Consider the following 17291-nt stretch of genomic DNA (forward strand, 5'->3'; position numbering starts at 1 on the left):
TGATGTACTCCGCTTAAATATAGGACGGCTGGGCCGACACGTCTGCATTTTGGCTACTTCACCTTTTGTACTTGAGTTTCCGTGGGTTTGAAAACAAAATTCATAAAGATTATTTTCTTTTTGCGAAATTCATAAATGTTACGTACTTCATAAACTTCTTCGAATTTACACATCTTTAGTCTAAAACTAAAACATGTATGTTGAAAATGACCTTTGTGTTTATTATTGCTGCTATTATTATTCATAAAATAGTAGTTACAACTAATGGTTTCGACAGGTTTTGGATTTCATTTACGGGACCAAAATCACAATTGGTGCGGTTTGGAAAAAACATCACCCCACTTTCTCAAATTTTATTCGTAAATTTTATTCTTTTAAGGTTTTGCAAGGTTAGATGTGGTGCATGTATAAAAAAAAAACGGAAAATCTAATCCAATCGGCGCATGCACGCTCACGATGACGACTGATCGAGAGCTAGCAGTACTCCCTGTGGGGTGGTGGACACAACCGGTGGGTAGATCAAACTTTGTACTTAGGACGATTTTTCGGAGTAAAAAAATGGTCCCATTCAACCATTGATATGCACACAACTTGATCTTTCAAAAGATTATATTGCAACATACTCTTAATTTAAAAGTAACACCTTTTAAGTATATCTATGATACCTTGAAAAACAATGGTGAGCTCCTAACTAACGCCAACTTATCTCTGTATCTAAAAATAGTAGGTGAGGTATAGAGTATACATTAAGTTAAAATTGATGTCGGCTTCACTCACATAATTTAACTGGAGATTGAGTTCTAAGGGGACTACGTCCCTCACGTAAGCGCTCTGATCGGAGGCGTAACTACCACATTGGTTATGATCTCACCCCATACAACACTATATAATTGACTAGGAGAGTTCGACTTAATCGCAGCTATTCTGCACCAAGCCATCATCAAGCTAGAGACATCTATAGGCTCATGTCTATCCTAAGGCTTTCACTGTGATGATTAGATGTTCAATCTAGAGGTTACCATTAATGAGAAAAGATTAGAACCTACACAATACAATAATACTCAAATCATATCTAGGATAAAATATAATCCTAAACTCTGTCATTATTTGAGAGAGAAAAAAGCAATGATTGATGTTGCTTATTTGGTTGAGCCAAGATAATTACAACGCCACATATTAATTGTAGCCATAGTTTGTGTAGTTGTACGACAAATAAAACTATATTTCATATCTAGTCACTACTACAAAACAGGTGAATAGTGTCGATTACAAAACCTCATTAGTGCCGGTTTTAACCTGACACTGATTATTCGACACCGATAGTTCGTGACTATCAGTGCCGGGTATGGAACCGGCACTAAAAATTACTATCAGTGTCGGTTTGTGGATCGAATCGGCACTGAGAATAGCGACTAGAGGGGGTGAATAGACGTCTCAACAAATTTCTTTCGAAATAGATAGTATTTTTCTATTTCTCACTCAACGCACCTCAAAACACTCGAGCGGAAGCAAAAGAATAAAAAAGACAAAGCAAGAAGATTAGCTTCATGGCAACATGACTCCACGGATGGAATATGAATCATAGATTCCATTCAAGACCATTCTATATGTCTTTGTGTAAAAAACTCGCAACTTTCAAATAAACTAGAGAAGATGGTTATCGGATAAGGTTATCCTTCAAGATGATAGTCTAATGGCAAAGGGACTCAAGACCTGCTCAAATATATGAGTATATGAGTGTTTAAGTCACTAGCATTAAGAAGAACAACTCTGCGAAGGTGAAAAACTACAACTGAAAGAAAAGATCACCGGGCAAGGAACCTCTCCAAGTTGATGATCTAGAGGCAAAGGTACTCAAAATCCATGAGTGTACACTCGTATGTGAATTTTTATACCTCTAACAATAAGAAGAGCAACCTCACAAGGTGCTGAAAATTCAGCTCAAAAACCAAAACGAAAATCACAAAGAAACACCGAAAATATGCAAACTTGCAAGGGAACCAATAGAGGGAAACTAGAAGGAGGTGAGCACAATAACATGAAGAAAAATAAACTTCATTGCAGCAGGGATCATCCCTATTTTAAACGGATTAAAAAAAATTCTCACAAAACTCTCACATAATACATAGGCTACGCACTCATCTTCCTCTCTACTAAAATCCTAACACAAGGCTCTTATATGGGTGGCATAAGGGGCTCAAATGGCTGATTCAAACTCTCTCATAGCCCTACCTCTCTATTCATAGGTCAAGGAAATTTAACCCCTAAGTTTACTAGCTTTTTCCCAAAATACACATCTCTTATAGTACACTCCTACCTACCACCGAGGATATTTTGGTCAATTTTCTTCTCCATTCATCGGACGGCGGCGGCGCCTTCACGACTTAGCTTCGCCTCGACGCAAGCTTCGCGATGGTGCCACGTACTACTCCAGTCCTCCCACAGTTTTAAGATCAAACCGTGAAACCGCCTACACGCTTCTCAAAACGTGACTCACCGCCTTGCTTACATCTTAAGCAAGTGCTTTGATGTTGATGCGTGTACTCTGTCATACGATTCTGACCGCTGGTAAGCTTCTCTCACTCCCGATCCCTCGAGCCGCTTAGTCACTTGTACCGGCATCCCTTTCGCTTGACTTTGTCAACACGTCGTCTCCATCCGCCTTCAATACTTTACTTGAGCTCCACGTGTCCAGCTAGGATCACCCTTGACTCCGCCCAACCTCCTTAATCATCTGGCAACAAGCACTCCGCTTTGCACGATCATCCTACCGTCGACCGCTAAGTTGCATCCATCATCTGCACACCATGAGACAAGAATATCTCCAACTCCAATTCCAATTCCAATTCCAATTCCAATTCCAATTAATCCATAATCAATATGCTCAAATAAAATCTAAAATCAATTCAAATCACATCAAAGCTCATGCAAAACCGAAGATAATCAAACCAAATAAATGATAATATCAATCATTTATCACAAATAAATCAAGACACATTTCAACTTGATTTCTCATTTCTTATAAAAGCCAATAAACAAAAACCATAAACCGCTTTCAGAAAAACCGCTTAAAAAAACGATAAACTTCAATCGTACCAAGTATGATGCCATCGGGGAGACCAGAGCTAGGTGATCTCGATCGATGATCAGGGCAGTAGTATTACCCGCAAATACGCGGGCCACAAGTATAAAATAATTTAGCTGGTGCGAAGGAGTCACGCACTGCGTCACGGGCCGGCAGGGCCATCTGAAGGCGTGCAATAGAGTCATACTTGTCAGGTGAGGTTGAGATGAGATGACGAAAGCGCTTGCGTAAAAGCTCTTGTCCTGCCCTGCATGTATGGCTGTACACCCCTGCCTCCGTGGACACTTGATGCTTCGGTGAAGACCAAAGCAGGCTTCAAGCACGCTGCACGGTGAGTCGCCGAAATGGCTCCATCGCGAACATACTGGCACTGAACGAGACAGCCCGATCAAGACCTTTAACCGGGCCAGTTCTGTGTGCATGGTAAACATACGCATGGCCTTCGGGGCATGCGTGTACGGTGTGCGAAAGGGGAAAAGAGGGGGCAACCACATGGGATCGCAGCACAAGAGGGAAGTGCTGCAAGTGTTCGGTTCCTGGGTTCACCTTTGCCCTACGTTTTGATATAACATGATCGGCAAGGACTCGTTGTGAATCCAATGGCTTCCTAGCAATAATCGATGTCCATGATGAGCCGTCGACGTCGAGGGGGAAGACTGCAAAGTGACGAAGTGTCTGCCTAAGGTGCTTTTTTTTTTTGAGAGGGTCCGAGATGCAATCTGTGAACAGAAAACGACACTGTGCCGATTATTCAATGAGCAGAAACATGTAAAAAGGGCCAATGCTACAAAACCCTTGGACTCACGAAAGCCCAAAGCCCGTTGGACTTATGTTTCCGACAGCCGAAGGCAAAGTACTGGACTTTCTCCTGAAAGGAAGTACGGTATGACAATCATCTGGATCATATTGCTCTGGCTTCCTCCTCCTGTCGCTCCGGGTGCATGCTTAGCAGGATCATAGTCATAAGCGGACCGACTAATAAAGTGAGATAGGATGGTCGTCTTATTTTTTCAATGGTGAAACCTCCACACCGATAACTCTGTACTGTATTTTTCATCTTGAACGATTCAATCCTATCTATATTTTTAAACTACATTCGCTATCATAGTCCAAGTAAGCAGGACCGATGTCTCCATTCCTGCAAAGTGAACAACTTACACTCCTCCATGACGTGTTCAGTTGTCATTCCAAAGCTGGATTGGCCGTTCTCGTCGGCGTGTCTCATGTTGGACTCCAGCAATAAGTTCAGCAAGTCGTCTTTGGTGCTTTCACCATGTTTCATAGCTTGAATTCTTTTCGCAATTAGTCCTCGAAGAATTGATCCGACCTCATTATTGATTTGGCGCATCAAGTGAAGCTGGAGAAGACAGAGTGACTGTATAGCGCACTTTGACCAGATGGTGATGCGTCAGGTCGCTCCTGTTATATAGAAGTGTCACTGGTCTAGTTGATCCCTTGTGTCCATTTGTTTAAGGTTCTTGTGTGGTCAGCTATGCGGCAGGCCATACCTTGCTCGTAAGGAGCTTCAATGCTTCATGGAGAAGAAACTCTAACGGCGACCGGATTGGACAAAAGCTACCGAAATGGAGTACAGGACAGACACCCACCATGTGGCGACTGCTTCCTTGTTCGTTTCGTTTCTGCGGAACCGGTTACGATTTTTTGGGAACCCAGAAGGCCAAGTCAGACCATGCAGCATTGCATGTCATGTTGATAAAAACGTACGGCCATTGTGTGATCCATACATAGATCGAAGTGTTTAGTCAGTGTTCAACTGTTCATTACTTTCATAAATTGAAATATAAATTGTCATAGAATCCTACTGATCATTTTTTTTTATGCCACCAACATATACAGAGAAGTGTACCTTGGTTAACATATAGCATAACTCAGTTAGGATCCATATAGTGAAATATGTTCACTCGGGTTTAAGTTTTAGACTCGACACATGTGCTCTTATTTTTTAAGGAATAATACATATATACATGGATACATTCAATGATCAAAGTGTGTATCCGTGCTGTAAGGTTATACCTCTAATTTTGTTAAACCTATTCTAGAACGCACCCACATAAGTGTGATGTGAGTGAGTACATACATTCGACTTGTACTTTAAAAAAACATATATCAATACATATAGCATTGATATCACTAGAATCATGATGAAAATCTGTTTTATATAAAAAGGCGTACAATACATGTTGGCCCAAAACGTGATAACCCTTTTAGGTTCAGGATCTATTTAGATTATAACTATATTTTTCATGTCTAAATTTAGCCAAGTATGGCTAATAAATTTTTTATTATATATGTGACAAAGTTAGTAAAAAATTAAGTGTATGATATGTGGACTAATATGATAGTAAAGTATGACTTGTTATAGTTATAACAATCAACCAAATAGTTACTAAAAATCTATAATATAATTAAACTTAGACATGATAAAGTTAAGCTCAAATCAAACATGCCCTAGGTAATCAATTCTAGGCAGAGTGTTCATCAATCATCAATTGATCATCAACCATATTTCTTAAGCCCAAGCAACAACATTTTTTTGTTATTTATTTTCCCATGCAACATGCTCGCGTAACGCAACAATAATATGCAATGAATCAAGTTGTGCGCGCTGTATGGTCAGAGGCTGAAAACTCTTTTTCACTATATCAAAAAGCAACAACAAAATCTTATACGGCCTTACAGAGATTATTTAACAGGCATGCGTACCTGCAAACGTCATGTGACTAGTTTATTTCAGTGCCCCCTTTTATATTCACTCTAGAGAAATGAGAACAACGCATGCCCTCACATAGGAACGTCTTAATCAACGCGATTAGCCCTGTTGGCCTTTTCGGCGAACTTGTGCCACAGATGCAAACAGCGAATCTGGCTTCCACTGGTCTCTTGTGTTGTGCATCTTTTTCCACAAACCAACCGTGGCCGCCAAGAAAACATAGACAACACCTACAAATAAAAAGAAAAAGAAAAACATGTGACGCCAACGAAGCACGCCAATCACTGGCCGGCGACACATCTTAAGCTAATAAGAAGAGATATAAGTAGATACTTAATAAATAGTTTAGGATTATTATTTAGTTTATTTTTTTTAACTTAATTAGACGAGGGAGGGGCAGAACTTGCCATAGGCCAAGCCCATAGCTGTTCTATTCAAGTTTGGGTTGGATTTAAAAATAATTATCATTTATAAAGTAAAATCCAATGAAAATTTAGATCCAGATCTTAGGTTGAAGCTTAGACTGTCATGAATTTGGTCCCGCTCCTATATAAGAGTGATTTTTAATTCATTCTTTTAGTCTTAAATCAATCCAACGACCTAACCAATACAAACTTGCATGCCTCCTGATAAGCGGTTCGATGTCTATTTATACCGCTCACTTGCTAAGCTCGCAGCCCACTGCGCTGCACAGTCGCCGTTGCCGCAGCAGAACACTAATCGGGAAGGAACCCGATGGACGAGGTCGTAGAAGCAGCAGCAGTAGTTTCGCCGTCGCCGTGGAGCCTGCTCCAGGGGCTCCTTGCCCTGCTCGGCGCGTGCGTGGCCTACCGTGCCGCCGAGAGATGCTGGCTGCGGCCGCGGCGGCTCAGCCGGGCGCTCCGTCGGCAGGGGCTCGGCGGTACGGCGTACCGCTTCCCGGCGGGCGACCTCAAGGAGAACGCCCGGCTCAACGCCGAGGCTCGGTCCAGGCCCATGCCTCCGTGCCACGACGTTGTCCCCCGCGTGATGCCGCATCTCCACAACACTGTCAATGAGCACGGTACGTCGACTGTCTCAGACGATCTCCTAAAGCTCAGTAGCTTAGTATTAATAGAAAATCTTAGACTGAATTTAGTTGGATTTATCGAATTATGCTTGAATATGTTTGCTACCGACGTGAACATTGAGATTGACGTCGTTTGACAAGTGTTGTGAATTATTGGATGTTTCTGTGGACGGAAGTGCCCACGTTGGTGACAAACTTTTTTGTGGTGTTAACATGGCAAGTTTTGTCCTTCTTCCATATCCGACTTATTGCTGTCTCCAGACTTTTTAGTAAACAAGTTCAGAAGTACCAGCCAACAAATTGCAGATATTCCCTCAAAATAGAGGTCTCCTATATTCAAAAGTTTAAAACTAAAATTTACAAACTTGCTTTTCTAAAATTTGCTCAAAATTATTCGCAAATTGTTCTTATTTTTTAGGAGATTTTCCCAGTTGTCACTAATGTAGATGTGTTTCGATAAAATGACATACCTCTCTTGCTGACACATAAGACCACTTGTATCAATGACAGGTGGGTCAGAATGGTAAATCTTCAAAACACATTTAAATTAGTAGCATATAAGCAATTTTATATTTTTATTCAAAATATGTAGCAGCTAAATCTAATATTGTCTTTGAATAATTCTAATTTATTCATAAACTTTATAGAACATCCAATCTAAATTGTGTTAACTTATTTCTTAAATTGCTCACGGTTCTAATCTAATTTGCTCATGATTTTTTACAAAGTTACTTACATGACTGCATTTAAAAGACAAACGAACAATGTTTCTTTTATTTTTGCAAAGGGTTGAAGTAGGTTATAAATAAGTATTGTAGGTTTAGATATAAAAAAATATAAAAATAAAATAAAATACTTATGTTCGTTTTTTTTTTAAGTAGACGTACATGTCATAAGTCCAAAACATGCCCATGCAGTTTTTAAATGTGTCGAACTTTGTAAATCTTCATCGCTTTGACGATACAAACATTGAACTGCAGGCAATATTTGCATCACTTGGTTCGGCCCGATCCCCAGGGTGGTCATCGCAGAGGCAGAGTTGGTCAGAGACATCCTATCTAACAAGTTCGGTCACTTCGAGAAGTTCAAGAACAAACGTCTCGGCAAATTGCTGGCCCTTGGCCTTGCGAGCTACGACGGCGAGAAATGGGCAAAGCACCGGAGGATCCTGAACCCTGCATTCCATCTTGAAAAGCTTAAGGTGCTCACTCCTAGTTTCAAGTTATCAAATCCTGCTACCCTATAAGCAATCAGTCTCAGTTCAGTACGACTACATGCACATGTGTGCTTACTCAAGTCATTTTCAGCGCATGCTGCCGGCGTTTTCTACGTGCTGCACCGAGCTGATAGATCACTGGGAGAGTAAACTTGCTGGTTCCGATCGATCATATGAACTGGACATCTGGCCGGAGTTTCAGAACCTCACCGGAGACGTGATCTCCCGCACGGCGTTCGGCAGCAGCTTCATGGAAGGACGGAGGATCTTCCAACTCCAAGCAGAGCAAGCAGAGCGAGTTACCAAGGCCTTCCAGTATATGTACATCCCAGGATTCCTGTGAGCACCCTCCTATCTGTCACGGACATCTCCGGTTCTTTGAAGGCACGTATGCATGCACATCGACAGCATACCATTTCTTAAGTATACCTCTTGCAGGTTCTTCCCGACACAAAACAACCGGAGGATGAACGAGATCAACCGAGAGATCGAAGGGAATCTAAGAGGCATGATCGAAAAGAGGGAGCGCGCAATCGAGAGCGGCGAATCGAGCAGCAACGACTTGCTCGGCCTGCTGCTGCAGTCGAACAGGGACAGCGGGAAAGGCGGTCTGAGGATGACCACCGAGGAAGTGATCGAGGAGTGCAAGCTCTTCTACTTCGCGGGGATGGAAACCACATCGGTGCTGCTCACGTGGACGCTCGTCGTGCTAGGCATGCACCCTGAGTGGCAGGAACGCGCGAGGGACGAAGTCCTCAGCGTGTTCGGCAGGGACAAGCCAAATTTCGACGGCCTTAGCCGGCTCAAAACGGCAAGTGTTTTCCACACCTCTACATATGATTCATCAGAATTTTTAAATTAGTAGAACATGTATGCTCACCTCAAACCCTTTCCTATGTGGTAACGATCGATGCCCATGCTTCACCTTGTGATCCAGGTGACGATGATACTATACGAGGTGCTCAGGCTGTACCCGCCGGCGGTAACGCTAAACCGAAGGACGTTCAAGGAAATGCAGATCGGAGGCATCACATACCCTGAAGGGGTGATCCTTGAGCTGCCCATAATCTTGGTTCACCACAATCCTGACGTGTGGGGCAAGGACGCGCATGAGTTCAAGCCAGCGAGGTTCGCGGAGGGGATCTCAAAGGCGACGAAGGACCAACCGGCGTTCTTCCCCTTCGGTTGGGGCCCCCGGATCTGCATCGGTCAAAACTTTGCATTGCTCGAAGCCAAGATGGCGCTGAGCATGATCCTTCAACGCTTCGAGTTCCAGCTGTCGCCGTCGTACTCACACGCGCCGTACACAGTCATCACGCTGCATCCTCAGCATGGCGCGCAAATTATACTCAAGAGGCTATGATCGTCTTATGCCATTGGTCGTTGTCGAAGATGATCGGAGTGCTGTAACTTGTACCAGTAATTGGGCGGTTTTGTGTATCTAAATTTTGCGTGGAAATAAATGGCAGGAGAAATATTATGCTTAGATAATATGTTCACGGTGGGGGATGGGGTGCCCTCACGACTCTTCCTGCGACCCCGCCGCCAATTCCAACCTAAATCCACCGAAAAATCCCCTTCCCCTCCACAAATCCGCTTCACCCAAAGTCAGCCTTCTCACTTTCCCACACAAATCCTTCCCTCCACTGCAGTTTTGAGCCTGGCGGCAGGGGTCTCAATCGAAGTGCGGCCAGATCTGGAGGCGTCTGAGTCTTCGCGGGCTGATTCACGGTCACCGCAAGCTCCAGATGTTCTCAAGGCTGTGCTACTTCGTCAATAGGCTCATGAGCAAGTTTGTGCAGGAATCTCTCTCCCTACCTTTGAATCCAGTTGCACTCGACCATAGGATGGGACGCGTGGGTCAGAGAGAGGTATTGCACAGCTATGCAATGGAGATGGAGGCAATACAGAGCAAACAAATCTGCGTAGAGTTTCTGGCCATCTCTCAGTACGTGGACATGGACATGGCCCTGCTCCACATGCTCATCAAAGCATAGTGCATCATTCACTACGGGTAGGTAAATCTCACATCGCCACCTCCCCGATGCTCCCTCAAGCATCTATGAGTCCGCCTAGCCACTGAAAACTAGCAGCTCAGAGTTTGCTGGAAACGAACCATGACACTCGGATGCGCAACTGCATTCATGCTTCCCTGAACCACCCTAGAGCAGTGGGGTGGCACGCCTCTCCGTGGGCTCGTCCGTCGTTCCCTGAACCACCCTAGGCTCGTCTGCCGCGTTGTCAGCCGCAACAGAGCACTAGGCTCGAGAGGAGCAGGTGCAGGGGGATGCAGAAGACGGATGGAACATATGAAATCAAGATTTTGGTGGAGGAAAGGTCGAGCCCATTCAAGTCTAGCATTGGATGCTTACCAAACAAGCTTTCCTAGGCTTAGACGAGACATCTTTTTAATAGGTGTCCAAACAGCATAAATCTTCTTCACCACCACTCCTCTCCACTCCACCTCCGCCTCAACACAAACCCCAGCAACAAAACAAGAAGCTCTCATATTTGTAAGCTCTCCAATCAAATCCTCACCCAAAGCCAAAGTCTCCCGCATCCCCCACAGAAGTGATGGAAGCCTTCCCCGGGGACTCAACTACAAGGCCTCTCCAAGACTACATGGTGGTTTTTGCGACTGGTGACTTTGCCAAGAAGAGAGACTACATACTGAGCCATGCAACTGTCTGCTGGTTGGCAGGGAATCAGCCGCGCACTGAGCCACAATAGCTCCTTGACGCTCTCACTGAGGAGTTTGGGGTGCGTGTGGGGGACTGTCAGATCGTCAGGCACCACATGGAGGATTTCTTTGTCATCTTCCACAACTTGAGCCATCGCATGCCTTACAGGGGCAGGGATTTCCGGTTTCAAGAATGGACCGAGCGAAGGTACACGAAGGCTATGCACTTTGACTTTCATGTACGCCTGCGCATTGAGGGCTTGCCGATCCACGCCTGGAGTGAGGAGGTGGCAACACAGGTCATTGGTAGAAGTTGTGCCATTCATATTGTGGAGGAGCACACCAAGAGGAGGGAGCGTACCCGCACCTACGACTTGTGGGCATGATGCAACAACCCAAGTGTGACCCCAAAGATCATATGGCTCTCCATTGCAGATGAAGACGCTAAGTTGTCGCCTACACAAATCCCTCTTCCTCAGGTGGCGATACACCATGAAAAACCCACAAGCATAAAGAATGGATATGTATACAAGCTATTCATCTATCTGCACGTCATTCAGGACCTCACTTCCCTCACCCATCAACCCCGGCAATGGCAGCCCTATTGGATGCTAGGAGCGCATCCTGGACTGGCACTATGGGGAGCCTGATGGCGGGGTCGAGGCTGACCATGCACCAGTGGCACGCAGCTATAGGCCGAAGAACACAGCTGAACGTGATAGGGACGATGAAGATGGTGGGCACAAGTGCCACCAGAGCAAATCGCTCTGGTCCTGGCTCACACGCCTGTGCCACGACACCAGAGAGCTTATTGATGGGGGCCATGGTGAGCATGACAGGAGTGACACCACACAATATGGTCGTTGTTCCCGGTACGATAGTCCTTCACCGTCGAGAAGCCCCAGGATTAGGCGCACCATGGATCTAGTAGTTTCTCAGGCACATCATGCTCTGATGAGCTCACGCCGGGTGAGTTTAGAGCTCACGTAGGGTGCATTTCGTCTCTCTGGTGATTGTGGTGTGCCAACCCAATGGAAGCAAGAAGAACGAGCCCTGCCGAGAGGGCAACATGAAGAAGATGCTCCAGGACAGCAATGCTAACGTCCAATTCAAAGAACAACAGTGCTTCCAAAGAGGAAGTGATCGTGGCCGCGAGCACTCGCCAAGAAGGGAGTATGGAGAGGGATCCTCCAGGGACGATGGGTAGCGTCGGGCCGTCCGTGACGCCTCCCTTAGCCCGGCGGTGCGTCGCACTCAGGACTGCTCCTTTGAGAGGTTGGCACACCGCCTGTTTCACCCTCTGTGAGGGACAGTTGGCCAGGAGGGCAGTACCCCTCGAATGAGCACAAGACGGCCATGTTTTCTAAGCAGGGCGCCTCAAAGAATGCTATGATGGAGGCGGGCAGCCAGAACATACCGTTCTCTACTCCGACACCTAGTGCACCAGAACGAGAGCATGACCTCCACCTGTTGCATGAGACCACTTTGCAGTTGAGGTCTAACAATCCTATGTGTATGGAGGCAGCCTTGGGTGTAGTGGTGCACTGCAATGTTTCCCCAGATGCAGTGGATGATTGGGCTGCTCCCCTAGCAACCACTGCCTCGGCCGAGCAGCTTAACACGCATGGTGCTGCCAGTGCGCTAGTGCAGGGAGGGGTCCCTACCCTAAGTGACGAGGAGATGGCCCCTGTGCATCACCTGGTCTAGGACAAGCTAACCAAATTTCTTGTCTCTATGCTCAAGCCAGTGCAGACCCCATTCTTTGCAATGCCAAACCCAAAGAAGACTGCAACAAGAGACGGAGAATGGTACTGAAGCACGCAGAAGTAGCTATCTAGCCAACAAGAGAAGAGGCAACAAGACTGTTGAAGAGCTTGCCTAGGAGGTGCTGGCAAAGAAGACCAGCGCCCTCTCGCCCACTAAGAAGATGGATGAGGAGGTGTGACAACGCTACATCAAGACCTATGATGCTCCCCTATTGGAGATTGTGATAAAGGCCTTTCAAGAGCTGATCAAGGCAACCTACCACGGCAAACCACCGGCTAGCATAACTCTGGAGGAAGAGCGCTTCCAGCCTTGAAAGTGATAGTAGCGTGTGATGTCCAAGAAAGGAGGAAGCATCGCCCTGTGATGATTAAAAAGTGGCCCATGTTATGTTGTTTCTTAAGTTTGTAGCGTCACCCTGGGAGGCCTAGTATCTCTCAGGGATGCTTTGGTTTCTATTGTTGGTGCGTGAAATGGTGCCATGGTGGCAAAATTTCACTTGTCTGTGCCATTCTGGTCATGAGAGTCCTTGTAGCAAAAATCTTATATGGGTGTTGGGTTCAGCTGGTAGTTAATATGGTATGGCAGGGTTCTGGTTTGGTGTACCACTAGGGTACCAATGCCTGTTGTCGATGGCTGCTTATTATTTGATGGCACAAAGAAACGCGAAAATCCTAATTTAGAATGTCAGGGGACTAAATGGCCAGGTGAGAAGAGATGCAGTCAGAGAAATGGTGCAATCAACACAGGCTACAATAATCTGCCTGCAGGAAACAAAATTGCAGTTTATAGATGATGAGATTGTGGCACAAACCTTGGGGATTCAATTCACTAGAAACTACTCCTACCTGTCAGCTTCGAGAACCAGAGGGGGTATTCTCATTGCCTGCTCAGATAATTTCTTCGATCTGATCGCTTCGTCCAAATCGGCCAATACACTTTCAGTCACCATACAAATGAAAAGCAAATGAATGGAATGGGTCCTTACTGGAGTATGTGGGCCACAGGGAGACCAATAGAAGCTGCTCTTCATCGACGAGCTCAAGTCAATCAAACCTCTTGATAACATAGAGTGGCTACCAATTGGAGATTTTAACCTTATATATAAGGTGGCTGAAAAAAACAACTCGAGGATCAACAAAAGGCTAATGGGTAGGTTTAAGGCGGCAATTGATGACCTGTAGATCAAAGAACTGTCACTCACAGGGAGGAAATTCACTTGGACAAACGAGCAGAATACATTAACCCTAACAAGAATCGATAGAGCTTTCAGCTCCACTGAATGGGAAGATCTTTATTGGTATGTTCCATATCAATAATCAGTACAGACCTCAATCTCAAGCCCTTGTTCAGCGCTCCAACTATCAGTCACCTCGTTCAACTCCACCATCTACTCTCAGGTCAAGAACAGCCCCGCTACTGCCACCTCAGGCAAAGAATGTTTTCACTATGGAGAGTTAGGAAACTATGTGAATTGATGTCCTAAGAAGAATCTAAATCAGTCCAACACCAACACCCCGAAGTCCACTCAGTTTCAATTCCAGGCGCGTAATGGAAATCCGATCCCTGTTTAGAACAACCGTGGATAGTAGAATTTTGTTCAAGGGAAGGTCACTCATGTCATCGCAGAAGAAGCTAAAGATGTTCAGGATGTGGTGTACGGTATGTTCCTCGTCAACTCTCAGCCTGCATCAGTTTTGTTTGATTTTGAAGCTTCGTATTTTTTCATAACTACCCAGTATGTTGCCAAGCATTGTTTACCTATGGTTATGATGAAACAACCTATGCTTATTAGCTCTCCTGGAGGAGAATTGAAAGCACAATATATGTGTCATAAGATGAAACTTAAAATAAGGGGGTAGACTTTCAAGCAAATCTTGTAGTTATGGAATCTAAGGGTATAGATGTTATCCTCGGAATGGATTGGTTATCCAAAATTGATGGAGTAATTAAGTGTGCCAGAAGAGCAGTCCACCTGACCAATGGAGATGGAACCAAAGTTGAGCTCTTAGCTACTACCCTAGCAGTAGAGGATTGTTCTCTCAATTTACTTGAAGAAAACCCCATTGATCAGATCATAGTGGTTCATGAATTTCCCGATGTTTTCCCTGATGAATTTCCATATATGCCACTAGATCAAGAAATTGAGTTTGTCATTGAATTGGTGCCCGGTACGGCCCCTATAGCTAAAAGGCCATATAGAATATCTGTTAATGACCTAGCTAAGTTAAAGAAGTAAATCCAATAATAATTAGGTAAACATTTTATTAGACCAAGTGTGTCACCTTGGGGAGCCCTAGTTCTTTTCATGGATAAGAAGGATGGTACTTGAAGAATGTGTGTACACTACAGAGCGCTCAATGATGTGACCATTAAGAACAAGTACCCGTTACCCCAGATTGAGGTATTTGTTCGATCAGATGAGAGAGCCCGAGTGTTCTCCAAGATTGATCTAAGGTCTAGATATTATCAGTTGAAGATTCGATCATCATATGTACCCAAGACCTCCTTCAGTACTCGATATGGATTATATGAATATACTGTTATGTCTTTTAGATTGATCAATGACCTAGCTTATTTCATGAATCTCATGAATAAGGTATTTATAGATTATCTAGACATGTTTGTAGTGGTGTTCATTGATGCTATTCTAATTTTCTCTAGGAGTGAAGAAGAACACGAAGAACATTTGAGAATTGTGCTATAGACACTCAGAGAGCATCAGCTATATGCCAAGCTTAGCAAGTGTGATTTTTAGTTAGATCAAGTCACTTTTCTCGGCCATATCATAACAGTTGGAGGTGTAGCAGTAGATCCAAGCAAAGTGAAGGATGTGTTGAATTGGTTACCGCTTACCAATGTGTCAGAGATCTGAAGTTTTCTCAGTTTAGTAGGATATTATCACCGCTTCATACAAGGATTCTCTAAGATAGCTCAACCTCTTACCTCTTTGCTACAGAAAAATATGGTTTTTAAGTGGATCCCAGCTTGTCAAGCAAGTTTTGAAGAATTGAAGAGGAGATTAACTATAGCCCCAGTGCTAGTTCTACTAGACATCAGCAAGAACTTTGATATCTACTGTGATACTTCGCGACAAGGACTTTGATGTGTTCTTATGCAAGAAGTTTAAGTCATAGCTTATGCGTCAAGGAAGTTAAGGAAGCATGAGGAGCATTACCCTACGCATGACCTGGAATTAGCAGCATTGGTTCATGCACTGAAAATTTGGAGACACTATCTCATTGGAAAACAATGTGAGATATACACGGATCACAACAGTTTGAAATATATATTCACCAAACCGGATTTAAACCTTCGTCAGCACCGATGGCTAGAGTTAATCAAGAACTATGATGTGGGAGTCCATTATCACCCAGGAAAGATTAATGTGGTAGCTGATGCTTTGAGTCGAAAAAGTTATTGTAACTCGATGATGGTTCAAGGTAGTCAACCCAAGTTATGGAAAGAGTTTGAGAAGCTTAACCTTGGTTTTGTGGCAGATGTAGAAGCAACTATCATGGAAGTTGATTGCACATTAGAGCAAGATATTCATAAAGGTCAACTTGAAGATGAAAAACTCAAGGAAATAAGGCAACTTATTAAGGATGATAAAGCACCAGGCTTTACAGAAGACAGTCAAGGTATTATGTGGTTCAGAAAGAGAATCTGTGTGCCCAATCAGAAAGCCATTAAAGAGTTAATTTTAAGGGAAGCCCATAATTCAGCATATTCCATTCACCCTGGAAGCACGAAGATGTATCAAGATCTCAAGGATCGTTATTGGTGGTATGTAATGAATAGAGATGTTGCAGAATATGTAGCCCTATGTGATACTTGCCAGAAGGTCAAAGTAGAACACTAGAGACCAACAGGATTGCTAGAGCCCTTGAAGGTACTTGAGTGGAAATGAGAGGAAATTAAGGTCAAAGGGAAGTTATCACCAAGATTCATTGGACATTTCAAGATACTGGATAAAAGAGGAGAAGTAGTTTATCAGTTGGAGTTACCATCTCAACTGGCAGATATGACTGATGTATTTCATATGTCTTAGTTGAAGAAGTGTCTTTGAGCGCCCGAAGAACTGTTGCCAATGGAAAACTTGGATGTTCGAGAAGATCTCTCCTATATAGATTATCCAGCGAAGATCATTGAAAGATCAGAAAGGATTACCAGAACCAAAGTGATACCAATATGCAAAGTGCAGTGGAGTCACCACTCAGAAGATGACGCAACATGGGAAAGAGAAGAAGATCTGAAGTCAGAGTTTCCTCATCTTTTCTCCAATCTGTTCGAATCTCGAGGGCGAGATTCATTCCAAGGGGGATAGGTTTGTAAGACCCTAATTTTCAAATTTGCAAGTTTCTAAAATTGGCTAGATTTTAATTTGATTTGAATTAAATAGCCTAGGTTTAAAATCTAATTTACAAAATTAAATTCCAGATGAACATAGGTTATATTTGATTTATATGCATTCATGCTGAGTATAGACATGTAGGGTTTATTTGGCTTTGTTTGAGCTAATTTTGCTTTGAATTTGAATTTCAAATGGATTTAGAAAGGAATGAAATAGAAAAAGAATAAAACTCTTCCCGAGCTGCTTCCTCTCCCTTTCGGCCCACCCAGCCAGCTGGCCCGGCCTGCCCTGCTCTCTCCCGCTCTCGGCCTGCTTTCCGCGCCCGACCCAGCTCGCCTTTGCGCCAACCCACGCATAGCCACCGTCGCCTCCCTCTCCAGAGCCTTCAGCTAAGCCGCTGACATGTGGGTCCC

The 17291-nt window shown here is 44.1% G+C and overlaps 1 protein-coding gene across 1 annotated transcript; it reads left to right on the plus strand.

Moving 5' to 3' along the window:
- Nucleotides 1-6484: 6484 nt before the first annotated feature.
- LOC133908284 (cytochrome P450 CYP72A616-like) lies at nucleotides 6485-9571 on the plus strand. Its single transcript, XM_062350277.1, has 5 exons — nucleotides 6485-6858; nucleotides 7845-8065; nucleotides 8172-8419; nucleotides 8519-8891; nucleotides 9018-9571. The coding sequence occupies exons 1-5, from the start codon at nucleotides 6552-6554 to the stop codon at nucleotides 9441-9443; spliced, it is 1575 nt and encodes a 524-aa protein (XP_062206261.1). The 5' UTR covers nucleotides 6485-6551; the 3' UTR covers nucleotides 9444-9571.
- The last annotated feature ends 7720 nt before the right edge of the window (nucleotides 9572-17291 follow it).

The sequence above is a fragment of the Phragmites australis genome, chromosome 2 (genome assembly GCF_958298935.1).
Source record: "Phragmites australis chromosome 2, lpPhrAust1.1, whole genome shotgun sequence".
Taxonomy (NCBI): Eukaryota; Viridiplantae; Streptophyta; class Magnoliopsida; order Poales; family Poaceae; genus Phragmites; species Phragmites australis.